At 38.8% G+C, this 11069-nt stretch overlaps 1 protein-coding gene across 2 annotated transcripts in view; it reads left to right on the forward strand.

Moving 5' to 3' along the window:
* The window catches only part of GRTP1 (growth hormone regulated TBC protein 1), a 35932-nt gene extending 25264 nt beyond the window's left edge, over positions 1-10668 (forward strand). For both annotated transcript variants that reach the window (XM_026055483.1, XM_026055482.1), the window contains 3 exons: positions 8236-8408; positions 8532-8717; positions 10166-10668. In XM_026055483.1, coding sequence (XP_025911268.1) covers positions 8236-8408; positions 8532-8717; positions 10166-10255 — 449 coding nt within the window. In that variant the 3' untranslated portion in view covers positions 10256-10668. The remainder of the gene's footprint in view (positions 1-8235; positions 8409-8531; positions 8718-10165) is intronic.
* Positions 10669-11069: the final 401 nt, after the last annotated feature.

The following is an 11069-nucleotide window of genomic DNA, read 5'->3' on the forward strand; positions in this document are numbered from 1 at the left end:
TGAGTATCGGAATCGGATGCAGTTTTCTAACCTCAGTTTTGCTAATGTCAGACACAGCAATGACATACTCTCTCCTTCAGTGGTGAATACTGTATATCCAAGGATTGCACTGACTTTTCCTGAGCTAAGACCTGCTTGATCTGTATATATCATATTTGCAACTTAAGATCATGCAAACTTGTTTATTTTGAATTGCTCAGCTGCATTATCAAAGTATTTTATTTTTGTTTAATATGACATATTCTGAAGAAGGGCTAACAGGAGGCTTTGATATTGTTTCAAAATATGTTGTAGTATGGTGCATGTACAACATAGCTGGCTACATAAAGAATGTGTTCAAAGAAGGATATGTGCTTTGGGAGTAAAGGAAATAATATGAAGAAAATAATGTGCAATACAGTGGTAAATTTAGTATTCCTAAATGTACAAGAAGTCACTGTCAGTTTAGTTTCAGAGAGATGCTTGGAAAGTCCAGGTTTGTATAGGACAAGCACTGGTTGTTTTATGTACTGTTTTTTATTTAGAAAGTTTGAATATTTTATTAAGTTTTCAGTTTATGGCAAGTGGAGAAGTCTCATCATGCCTCTTATAGTTTAAAACTTGTTGCTTCAAGATTAAAATTAATTCTCTTATTAGCTTCCTCAAGCTTGAAGTAAGAAGATTGGGGATTTCATTCCCTTTCTCTTCAGACTGAAGGTTGGTTTGGTTTCCTTCTCCAGATATCAGGCTAGAACCGTATGTGTCTGTTCAGCTTTCTRTTTTAAGCCTCCTGCTTCTGACCACATCTTTGAAGTAATGTTCCCATGTTCCCATGGCATGACTGTAGCATTGTTATAAAGAATTGAAGAAAATATAATGTTGTGGGCTTATTTTTAATGGTGAGATAATGTAAGTGCTTTATCTTGTGCTGTGGTGTTAAGACTATTTTTATCAGTGATCAATGATCTCAATTATTTTATGAGTGAATTGATAAAATAGCCATTCTTCCTAATCCTATCTAGGAATTAAAAAAGCCAGAGATCCAGGAATCCTCACTCAGCTGAAGTCATCAGTCATTAAGGCTCACTATGTGGTTGTAAATTCATAAAAGAATTTTTGTCACCTCTACAGGCATGATAACCAGTTGGGGTAACTTTCTGGGTTTATTTGTGAATCCCCCTCTGTTTGAGGAAATTCAAATTAAAAGTCTGTAAAAGTGTTTTGTGAATTAAAACCCTTGGTTCCTGGTACCATCAGCAGCCAGTAAGTTGTAGCCTTACTCTAAAGCATGCAACTCTTTAGGCTGGTGCAATTCATACAGTATCTTGGCTGGAGTCAGACCAGGCCATTTGGAAACAGCTGAGTGGTGAATAACCCATGTCAGTTAATGTCTGTCAGCTCACTAGTATTATGGAAAAACATAGTGTTCACAAAAGGAGCAACTCCAGTGATAGTTATTGTGAAGGGGGAGGAGGGAAAAAAGGAAAAGGGCCAACAGCATTTTGCTCAGAGCTGTATGCAACCTGAGAGTGCTCTGGTGCCCATAATCTAGGCTAGTCTCTAATGATGCAAATGTACTAATTGAACAGCATATAACAGCTAATAAGCATAAAAAAGATCTAACCTATTTTCATTCTCCATAGCTTGAATGTCTGAAAATTGCATTTGTGCTTTTGTTGGTTAATGCCGCCAACCTGATTTTATTTCTCTGTGCCTGGGAGGTTATGCATGGAGTCTTCCTTGTATTTCATCTGTGTCTGATGTAATGACTGGAAGAATATTATCTTTGCCCTTCTTTCTGTTGTCGTTGTATTTAACAAGCATCCCTCTCCTGTTTCCAGTTGGTGGTTATTGGGATATCTGCTCAGAATCACACTGTGCTGTGTGAAGTGCTAATGGGAAACCAAAAGGCTGCTTCTGCCCCTCCGCATCTGTGTTGTACATTTGGGGTCAGAAGCAACAGATGAATACAGTCAGATGGGATTCTGTAGGAACAATAAAACACTACCCGGTTGTGCCTGCTGAGAAGATGTTAATATTAAGTCATTTCTCAAAATATTATAATTAAAAATGTTATTCCTATTGACCTACTGTTATTTGTTATTATCCAATTGCTATTGTTATTCCTATATTCCATTAGTAGTTTTGGGGTAACATAAAGGAAGCTTCTAATATTTGACCTATAACAAGTTTTACAAGGATTAGAAAATTGTTATTCTTTGCCTTTGTAATGTTAGTTGTTAAATATTAAAACAGTGAAAACTTGTGGGGTTTTTGAGCTCTGAGCTTGGCATTAGTTTTTGTGTACTACCTTATGAAAGTCTGTCGTTCRCATCCAGTGTTTGATATCGTATTGTCCTGGTCTGGTCTGGGGGAAATGATTAATGGGCTTGTGTGATTTCAGTACCACAACCCATAAACACCCATAAAGGGCTTACCCTTGGGGGTGAGGGAGATTGTTTTTGTTTTTTAAAAGGTGGTTCTGCCATCCAAAATGAATTGTGCTGCTTACAGTTCTTTAAAACTGTGTTAAGTTGTGAATGAGATGGTTACTGTTGGTTCTGGTTTGAGTTCAGTACCTCAGAACAGAAATTCAGGGTCAGCTTGGTTTGATAAAGAAAAAAGAATTATAGCTTGAATCTGTTTTGCATTTTGTTTAGTTCCCTGGAGTATTAGAAACTTATGTTTTAAAAATAACATAGTAAGAGTTGAGTTTGCCGTTTAGCCACATATCTGCAGGATATCACTTTGGCCAGGATATCTGCAGGGGTCACTTTGGCCAGATATTGCAAAAAGAGTTGGCAGTACTCTGGGTTTTCCTCTTTTTCCTGTTGTGATTTTCTGATTTCCTCCCAAACATATGTTGTCCAGCTTTTTATGTTGGGCTCATGACGTAGGTGGTTCTTACAAGACCTATTGCACCTTTTTGGACTGCTCCTGTGGTAGTAATGGAGGAGCAGATTTGCTCTGCCTTCTTGCACAAAGTAGGGTGCGAGTCACCCACGAGGAGAAAGAGTGACTCGATAAATAGTGTAGGAATAGTGTAAATGGGATATGAACTCTCTGAAGGTGCAAAAGCACCGCTGTCATAACCTGGTTTGACTTCTGATACAACTCAAATTATGAAACTCCTTCCGTGCTTGTTGCGTGCAGTTCATAACTTCACTTAAGGATAGTATATCTTTTTGGAAAGGAAAGCTTTGTGCTGCCAAGATTTTTTAAAATAATAGACCCCTGTGTTCAGTAACATGCAAACAGGTAAGTTTTTATAGCGAAGGATTACTACAAAGGGGTTTTTCCACAAAAGTATGTGGTGGGATCTGTTTCTGTTTTGACATAAAACGTGGAACCAATTGCTTTTCATTAAGTCAGCCAGTTCCAGTTTATGGCAGCCCCTGCTTTGGCTTTTCAGCATCCAGCCCTACTCTGTTTTTTTCTTCTGGATTCCAGTAAAGTGTAACTTCAAAGAGCAATGTGCGCCTACAGCAAGGAGCCAGTTTTGAGCGTTGCATAATGGCGTAAACGTGAACCATTTTTGCTTTTTCTGGGGAAGAGTGAAAAAACTTTAAAAATGGGGGACTGCTACTTTAGGAAGCTAGACATAATGTCAGTTTTGTGACTGCCCAGTAAATGCTTCATTCTCCACTTGTGTGTACCTCTTGTGTGCAGCCAGTGGGTATGACACAGAATTTGCACATCACACTTTAGAGGTCACTTTTCAGCAAACTCAGCCTCCTAACACTCTGTGTTTTTCCTTGTCTGTCATGGATGTTATAAACATATTGTTGTGAACAAAATAATTTAAGTAACTTCTGACTGTGAGAAAAGATAATGCAGCTAATTTTCAATTTTTCAGTTTGCTTAAATAAATTGGACCTATGAGATGTGTCACTCAGTTTGTCCCAGATGGGGTTATATAGGCTTTTAAAATAATAGTCCGAAATGCTGGAAGATAGGCAGCAGAGCTAAGGTCTTGTCTGGTGTTTTTCTGTAATATTGAGAATTCATATCATGCTACTTGTAGTAGGCGTATTTATATTTAATCCTGGCATATGCACAACAGACTTGAAGAATTTTTTTTAATTTCTGCAGCTCTGACTTGTAAAGGTAATTTAAGGCTGTAAGAGTACAGCTTCTTAAACTTTTATTTTTGGAAACTCTTAATCTATTTGTAACTGAGAACAAGGTCATACAGTCCTTACAATCTTTATCCTTATTTCCTGCAAATCTCATTACTGCTCTGGAGCACAAGCAGACAGTTATGTCTTAGTGCTGGACACGTTACTGGTAGGATTCAGAGAGGTGCTAATGGTTGATAGGGAGACAGTGCAGGATCAGACACTGGTCAGGAACGGCTACTCCATGGGGCGAACTGCATGCGTGGTGCTGCCTAAATTACCCTTTGCTAAGTATAGAAATGCCCGAGAGCAGAGCAAGGCATCTAAAAGTCATAGACAGGCACCAGAAATGATAAAAGAGGCAAAGTAGGTGCATGTGGTTAAGTAACAGACGAAGGAAAGCTGTGAGGAAGATAAGTGAAGCCTAAGACCAGTTTACAAAAGAGCTTGGAGATGGGGAGTTTCATTTTGGGAAACTTAATTTTCATCYAGGCAAATCCCTAGAATGTAATGATATGCTATTTAATTTGTTGCCATCCAGAAGAAGGTGTGAAGAAAAATAATCAGTAGCATGTGATCACCTAACTCTTAACCTTATCACTTCCATTTGATAATTCAGAAATAAAAGGAAGCAATGTGGCTGTGTGTCTTTTAGGGGATAATATGTTGTCAGAGGACATTCTTGTCAACCAACCCAGATCAATAGCTACATGATACAAGTAGCCTGCATTTGATTTGTAGTTATTTATTTTTTCAATTAGTGTGACAAATTGGGAGGAGATACTGACTCAAGTCCGTTCTGGGTCATTAACTGCTCAGTGTTTTGGTAGAGTATTGAGAGGGAAAAACAATGAATAGGGTAATTAAATCTGGATAATGCAARTTCAGGAGACATGTCAAATATTTTGTAACATAAAATTAAATATGGAGGGATCATAATGTATTTTGATGGTAGGTAAGTGGTTCATCAGAGTAGATGTAGTTCGCTACACAGTGTCTTGGGAAAAACAGCTTTGTGGCATGGGGGTGGGTAAAGCTTGTATAGACTTATTTATAAACAAGGATATTTTGACTTTGGAGAGAGATTCTGGGCAGAGCAGCCAATTATAGAAGATTAGGAAAATAAGGCACACAGTGAAGAGTTTGCAGAAGGGATCAGAGAGAGAACTGCAAAAATTTTGCTGAGGGGACATTTACAGAAGGCTTCAGGATCAGTCATCACGAGCAAATAAGAGCAAAACAGAAGAGCAGCGTGGGTTAGGAAGCATTTAGGCACTGAAACAAGTTGCAAAATGATTTTCACTGCTGAGATCAGACACGGGCCAGGAAAGGTGGCTCGAGCGAGACGCTAGATCCTCTTCAGACTAACGTGGGTGTTTCTGACTAACCCTGCGTACCTTGATGGTTGCTGTGGGCCCCTTCAGACGGCGCAGGCGTGGGTGCTGCGGCTCAGTGCTGCCTGGCTCAGCTGACTGCCGGTGGTGGCCGGGCTCCTCTGCGGGGTGATGCTTCCTTCCRAAGACTGATGTCAGAGCCTGAACGTCAGATCTGTGTTTTCCCCTGGGCTATCCCTTATAAATTAGTTTTTAAAATACCTGTCGGTACCTTTTACACGAATACAGGGTCCTGCAGGAATGTTTCTAAAGGACTGGAAATGCTACTTTCCTAATTTGAGGAGTTATTACGTATTTTTATATTTACATTTATATTCATATATAAATATATGTGTGTATATATACACTATACATAATTATATGTGTATATATATAAGTATAGTATATAATTATATATTAAAAATGGCTCGGACACCGATTGTTTTAATACGACTTATTTCTGTTGTGAACTGGCCCCTAATATCCTGGAGAAGAATTGCTACTTGGTCATTGACGTTGGCATAAGATCATTAATCACTCTTGCCACTTGTTTTGCAGCAGAACTGCTGCTCGCTGCCTCACTGCTCTGGGCTGAACACTCCAGTGCCACTTATCAGGGCACCCGGGAGCTGCTGCTGCTGCACCAGGAACAGCAGGATGCTGCCCCAGATAAATGAATGGTGCCTTTTTCCTTTCTGTTCAGCAGTACAATGTAACAAACTCAAATGTAGTTTTAATTTATGCTGAGGCTTCCCTGCTACTCGCTGCTTCAGTAATTCAAAGTGGTTGTCTAAGTTGTCTGGCTGTTAACGTTAGTCACCAGTTCTCCAAAAGCTGGGTGGGTGTCCGGTTGCCTTCTCCCCAGGATCCTGGCATTCACTTTGCTGTACAAATTAAAAATAGCAGCCGCCATTGATTTCAGCATATCGGATGATTGCAGCAGTGCAGAGCAGAGAGCGTGTGGGCTATCCTTCTTCCTGAGGGCACTCTCCAGTGGTAACATAAAGAAGTTTAAGTATGTGTAACTAACTTTCATGGTGTAACTTTCCATTTGTTTGCAATATATTTTTTCATGGGACTATTTGTGCTCTAGTTCTCGGAGCTTTCCCACAAGCAATTCTAAGACCAAATGAGTAAAAGATTGTATTGGCAGCAACTCTCTGYTCTTGGAGGAGTTTTACTTATCATTATTTAGTGGGAGCAAAGAAACTAAGGGTCACAAGCAAAAAGCTAGGTTCCTAAAAGTTGAATGTGAGGTTCCTTAATACCATGGAAACTTCGTAGACATTCTGTGATTTGAGCAGGAGAAATATAGAGCAAATGGCTCATGGGGTTGTAGTCTGCTTAGTAAAACCATCTACACAGAAAAGAGTGAAGTATTGAACTACTCTGGTGATTTCATTATAAGGATTAAATGTTATATAAATGTATGTTATGCATAATTTGACATCTTCTTAGACATATTTGTGGCACTGGGAGGTTTTATTAAATTATTTCAGAGAAGAGGACTTTGATCTTCCTGATTCCTTCACCTTCATGTGAACCATGTCTGTGCTGTGTATGTCTGGGAACCTCAGCAGAGACCAGCTCAGAGAAACCTGAAYTGCAACCATCCAGAGTCAGAGGAGAAGGAAGGGGAGACATAGAAAGGTGCTTGCATTACCAGTTATTTCTTTCAGTCAATAATGTTAGTAATTCAGGTCTTGTCCGCACAGCCTTTGAGGATGGCTTCCCAGGATTGGAGCCGTCAAGTCCAGCTTAAATGTTTCTGTGGACATCTAAACCCAAAATATGGATTCCCTAAACACCTGTGTAATTCTTGCCCCCTCCTGGGGCACCTGGACTCCATACACACCAAAATAATCTTTTTTTTTTCCCCTGTTATGCCCAGCACTACTTGTTTATTGAACTGAGACACTCAGTGTTCAGCCTGCACCTTGCTAAGGAAGATGCTTCCCCTGACTGTCAAACCCAATCTGGTAGGCATAGGCTCTGGAGTAACAGCCTTAGTGTGCTCCCTTTTTCATATTGGTTTTAATGGGTTAGGGCAGGACCAGCCGTGTAGGAGACGGAGGTCCAATTTCCACTGCTGTCTCTCAGATAAATTCTTTAAACGGGAAGAGTTTCCACCTGGGGAACTGTCATTCGCTTCCTGTTGAAAGTATTGGGTGAAAATGGGAATTTCCTTGGATCAAAAAAATGAGAGGAGGAGTGTAACTTAGTGGTTAGGTCATGCCCCAAGAGAATTGGGATTCGGCTTCTCCCTGGATAGTTGATTCTCACAGACATTCAGGTTTCCAGTTAGTGACTGGACCCAATCTGAAGGCTTTATTTTTGTTAATTGTCTGGCTCCTGTGTGGACTGGGAGGTGTGCAGGGCAGACACCCACATGGAAGGGAGGTATGTGGGCATTGAACTGTTTAAATATTAGTAAGATAGTCATAATTTCATCTTTAAAAACTACCAGGATTATCTTTACTTAGTAAGGAAGAATGAACTGCTATAAAAAAGTTGGAGAGAGAGAATGTAGTTTGGTAGGCATGAATGATGTAATATTTTACATTGAGGGATCAGCCATGGCTGAAACAGAAGTGCTGTGTGACTGCAATGCAGGCATCTTCATTTCATGGTTTAAGTTACTTCAACTGTGCTTGGGATTCATCAGCTCCAAATGACTTTGTATACTCAGGAGTCCAGGACATTCTTTTCAATTTTGTGGAAAATCATGTACGTTTATTACTGAATTTTGGTTTCTTCTCTCCAAGATTATTACAGTCCTGCAATGACAGGCCTGAAGACTGATCAGGAGGTTCTTGGAGAACTTGTGAAAATGAAAGTTCCAGCTGTGGCAGAGTTGATGGAGAGACATGGAGTCATGTGGACCCTAGTGGTGTCACGCTGGTTCATATGCTTGTTTATCGACATTCTTCCTGTAGAGGTAATAGATGACATTAGGTTGTTTTAATATACATGTGTGATCATTATTTCATTATAATGCTTTAATAATAATTACCAACTGGAAGTCAAGAAGCTGTAATCTGAATTCTCTCTTTCCTTGCAGACTGTGCTCCGAATATGGGATTGTTTATTCTATGAGGGGTCAAAGATCATCTTTCGCGTGGCCTTAACCTTAATTAAACAACACCAAGCTTTTATTTTGGAAGCCACGAATTTCCCTGACATTTGTGATAAATTTAAGGAGATCACCAAAGGGACATTTGTAACAGAGTGTCACAGTTTCATGCAGGTAAATTCTCCACAGCTTTTAATAGGTATGAATTAAAAACAAGACAGAAATGCCTTGCTCCGTCAAAAATATGAGTACAGTTTTGAGAAACAGACCTGTGGGAATCAACGAAAGGATGAAAAATCTTTCTTATATAAGAAACTGAGAAACTCAAACTTTTTCTTAAAGATATTTAAAAGAATTATTATCCAACTCCATCTATAGCAATCCAGTTAGTTACATTATCTGTCATATAGGAGAAAAAATCCTCTTGCCCTTTTTACCAGAGCAGGAAGTCTGACAAGCAAATTATTTTGGTGAATACTTTCTGTGAACTATAGATTGATTATGCTCCTGTGCTTTTTTTCAGATGAATTGTAGCAGATTATTGTAGAATAAACACAAAGTGAATTTTAAACTTGCACTGATAGATCTTCACAGTAATAATAGAACATGAAGCATTAAGTTTAGTCAAAGAACAGCAAGATAACAGCTAGTTCTTAGCTCCACTCAGAAAGGATGAAGTTGAGAGTACTGAAGTCTTACAACAACCTACAGACTAAGAATTATTCTTGTCAGCTATTAATAGATTGGATACCAAAATGTGTATAGAGCATTAGATTCAGAGCTTAACTCTGAAGACTGAAATGTAAAAGAATGAGTTAGTTGTCAAAAATGAACAGGAGCAGAGCTGTCATAAATAATTTACCCAACTGTGCTGTCATTGTTACCAGATGCGTGCAAAACTGCATCCCTGTAAGTGACTGCTACCCCCAGAACAGTTTTGTGCTTAAATCAGAGCTCTGTGCACAGGTCTGACAGATTTGGATATGTAATTTAAGCTATATTTTGGTTTTGCACATATAGAAGAAAAACAAGCTTAATTTATTTGTGTTTGTGAGGTTTTTTTAAATAAAGGAGTGATGAAAACTAAATCACAGGTATAGCTTAATTTAGAAGGAAGTTTGAGGGATTTTTTTTCCATTCCAAAAAGGGTTTAGAATATGAGTTTTGTCAAACAGTAACTGCCTTGAGAAAACCAGTTCAGAGGCTGGCACCAACACTTGTCCTTGCAGGGTTTTTGTTTGTTTGTTTTCTATTATTTTGCCCCCTCCCCTTAATTACTCACCATTTCACAGAAGCTGTTTAGAAAATCTGGTACCTAAAATGAGTTTAACTAACTAACTGACCCCTTTATGTTCAGACTAGCTTTTGTAGGGTTACTTTTGTATAACAAGAAACAGCACTTGTTATGACCTCCTGGTTTACGTGTCTTTACAATGCAGAAGGTGACAATGCTGCTTTGTTAACACGGAGGTGAAACAGCAGTAGTTATTTTCACAGTACAGCTATTAAAGCTGGGATTTCCATGTTCTACCAGTGCATCTTTAGAGAATTCTAGCATAACTGGAAATCTTGTCCAAAGCCAAGTTTTTAACTAACAAACACCTTTCCTCTTTCTCCTGCAGAAAATATTCACAGAACCAGGAAGCTTGTCCATGGCAACAATCAACAAACTCCGAGAGACTTGCTGTGAGAAGCTGCTTTCTCAGGGATAACTCACCAGACTTACCCAGGCGGTCAGAAATGACAAAAAACTGACACATTCCTCTATTTGCACTGACTAAAGCACACTTTAAGCTTTCCATGAGTTAACTGACACTTGACCAAGCCTTTCAAGTAAGTGTTGTTAACACTTTGTACTGTATGTCAGACTTGATAACTGGAACTACTGGAAAATGGTGGTTTGTTTTGTTTCTTTTTTTTTCTTTTTCTTTTTTTTTTTAAGAATTAAAGTGTTTTCAGAGTAGAATATGATCAATGTCAGGACACTCCTCCTAAAAACAGTCACTGTCTTTTCAGGGCATTTTGCTATGTTAGAGAAAACAGGTGTATGGAATTACATATCCTTCCTACTGTATTAACTGTGACACCTCTATCATTTGTACAAAATAAATATAATTTAATTTGTCAAAACCTGTTTCTTRGGGGTGAAAGTGAAATATCTTGGCAGTGGTGAACTAGAGTACTGATCTCTTTCTTTGACTGTCACCAGTTGGCTGGAATACAAGCATTTTCCTTTTTCTTCACTGCTGTCATTGAAGGAGCTCCGTGAATGTGGAGGAGTACAGGTCAAGACAGCAATTACCAAGGTGATCTTTATCTTCATTGGCAGTTACTATATGCAGCTTGCAGCAGCTTCAGGTAAAGAAGGTAACAAATGTGTGCAAGTCCTGACTGCAGAAAGAGGAACAAAAATTCCTCAGTGATCCCACCTCATGTTTTATATGCTCATTTAAGGTTTTCTACCTCAATAGCTGTAAGATCATCATAGGTAAAAAGTTATTTAATCCAAAATCTAAAAGTAGYATT

This window comes from Apteryx rowi, unplaced genomic scaffold, assembly GCF_003343035.1.
Source record: "Apteryx rowi isolate R43461 unplaced genomic scaffold, aptRow1 scaffold_123, whole genome shotgun sequence".
Taxonomy (NCBI): domain Eukaryota; kingdom Metazoa; phylum Chordata; class Aves; order Apterygiformes; family Apterygidae; genus Apteryx; species Apteryx rowi.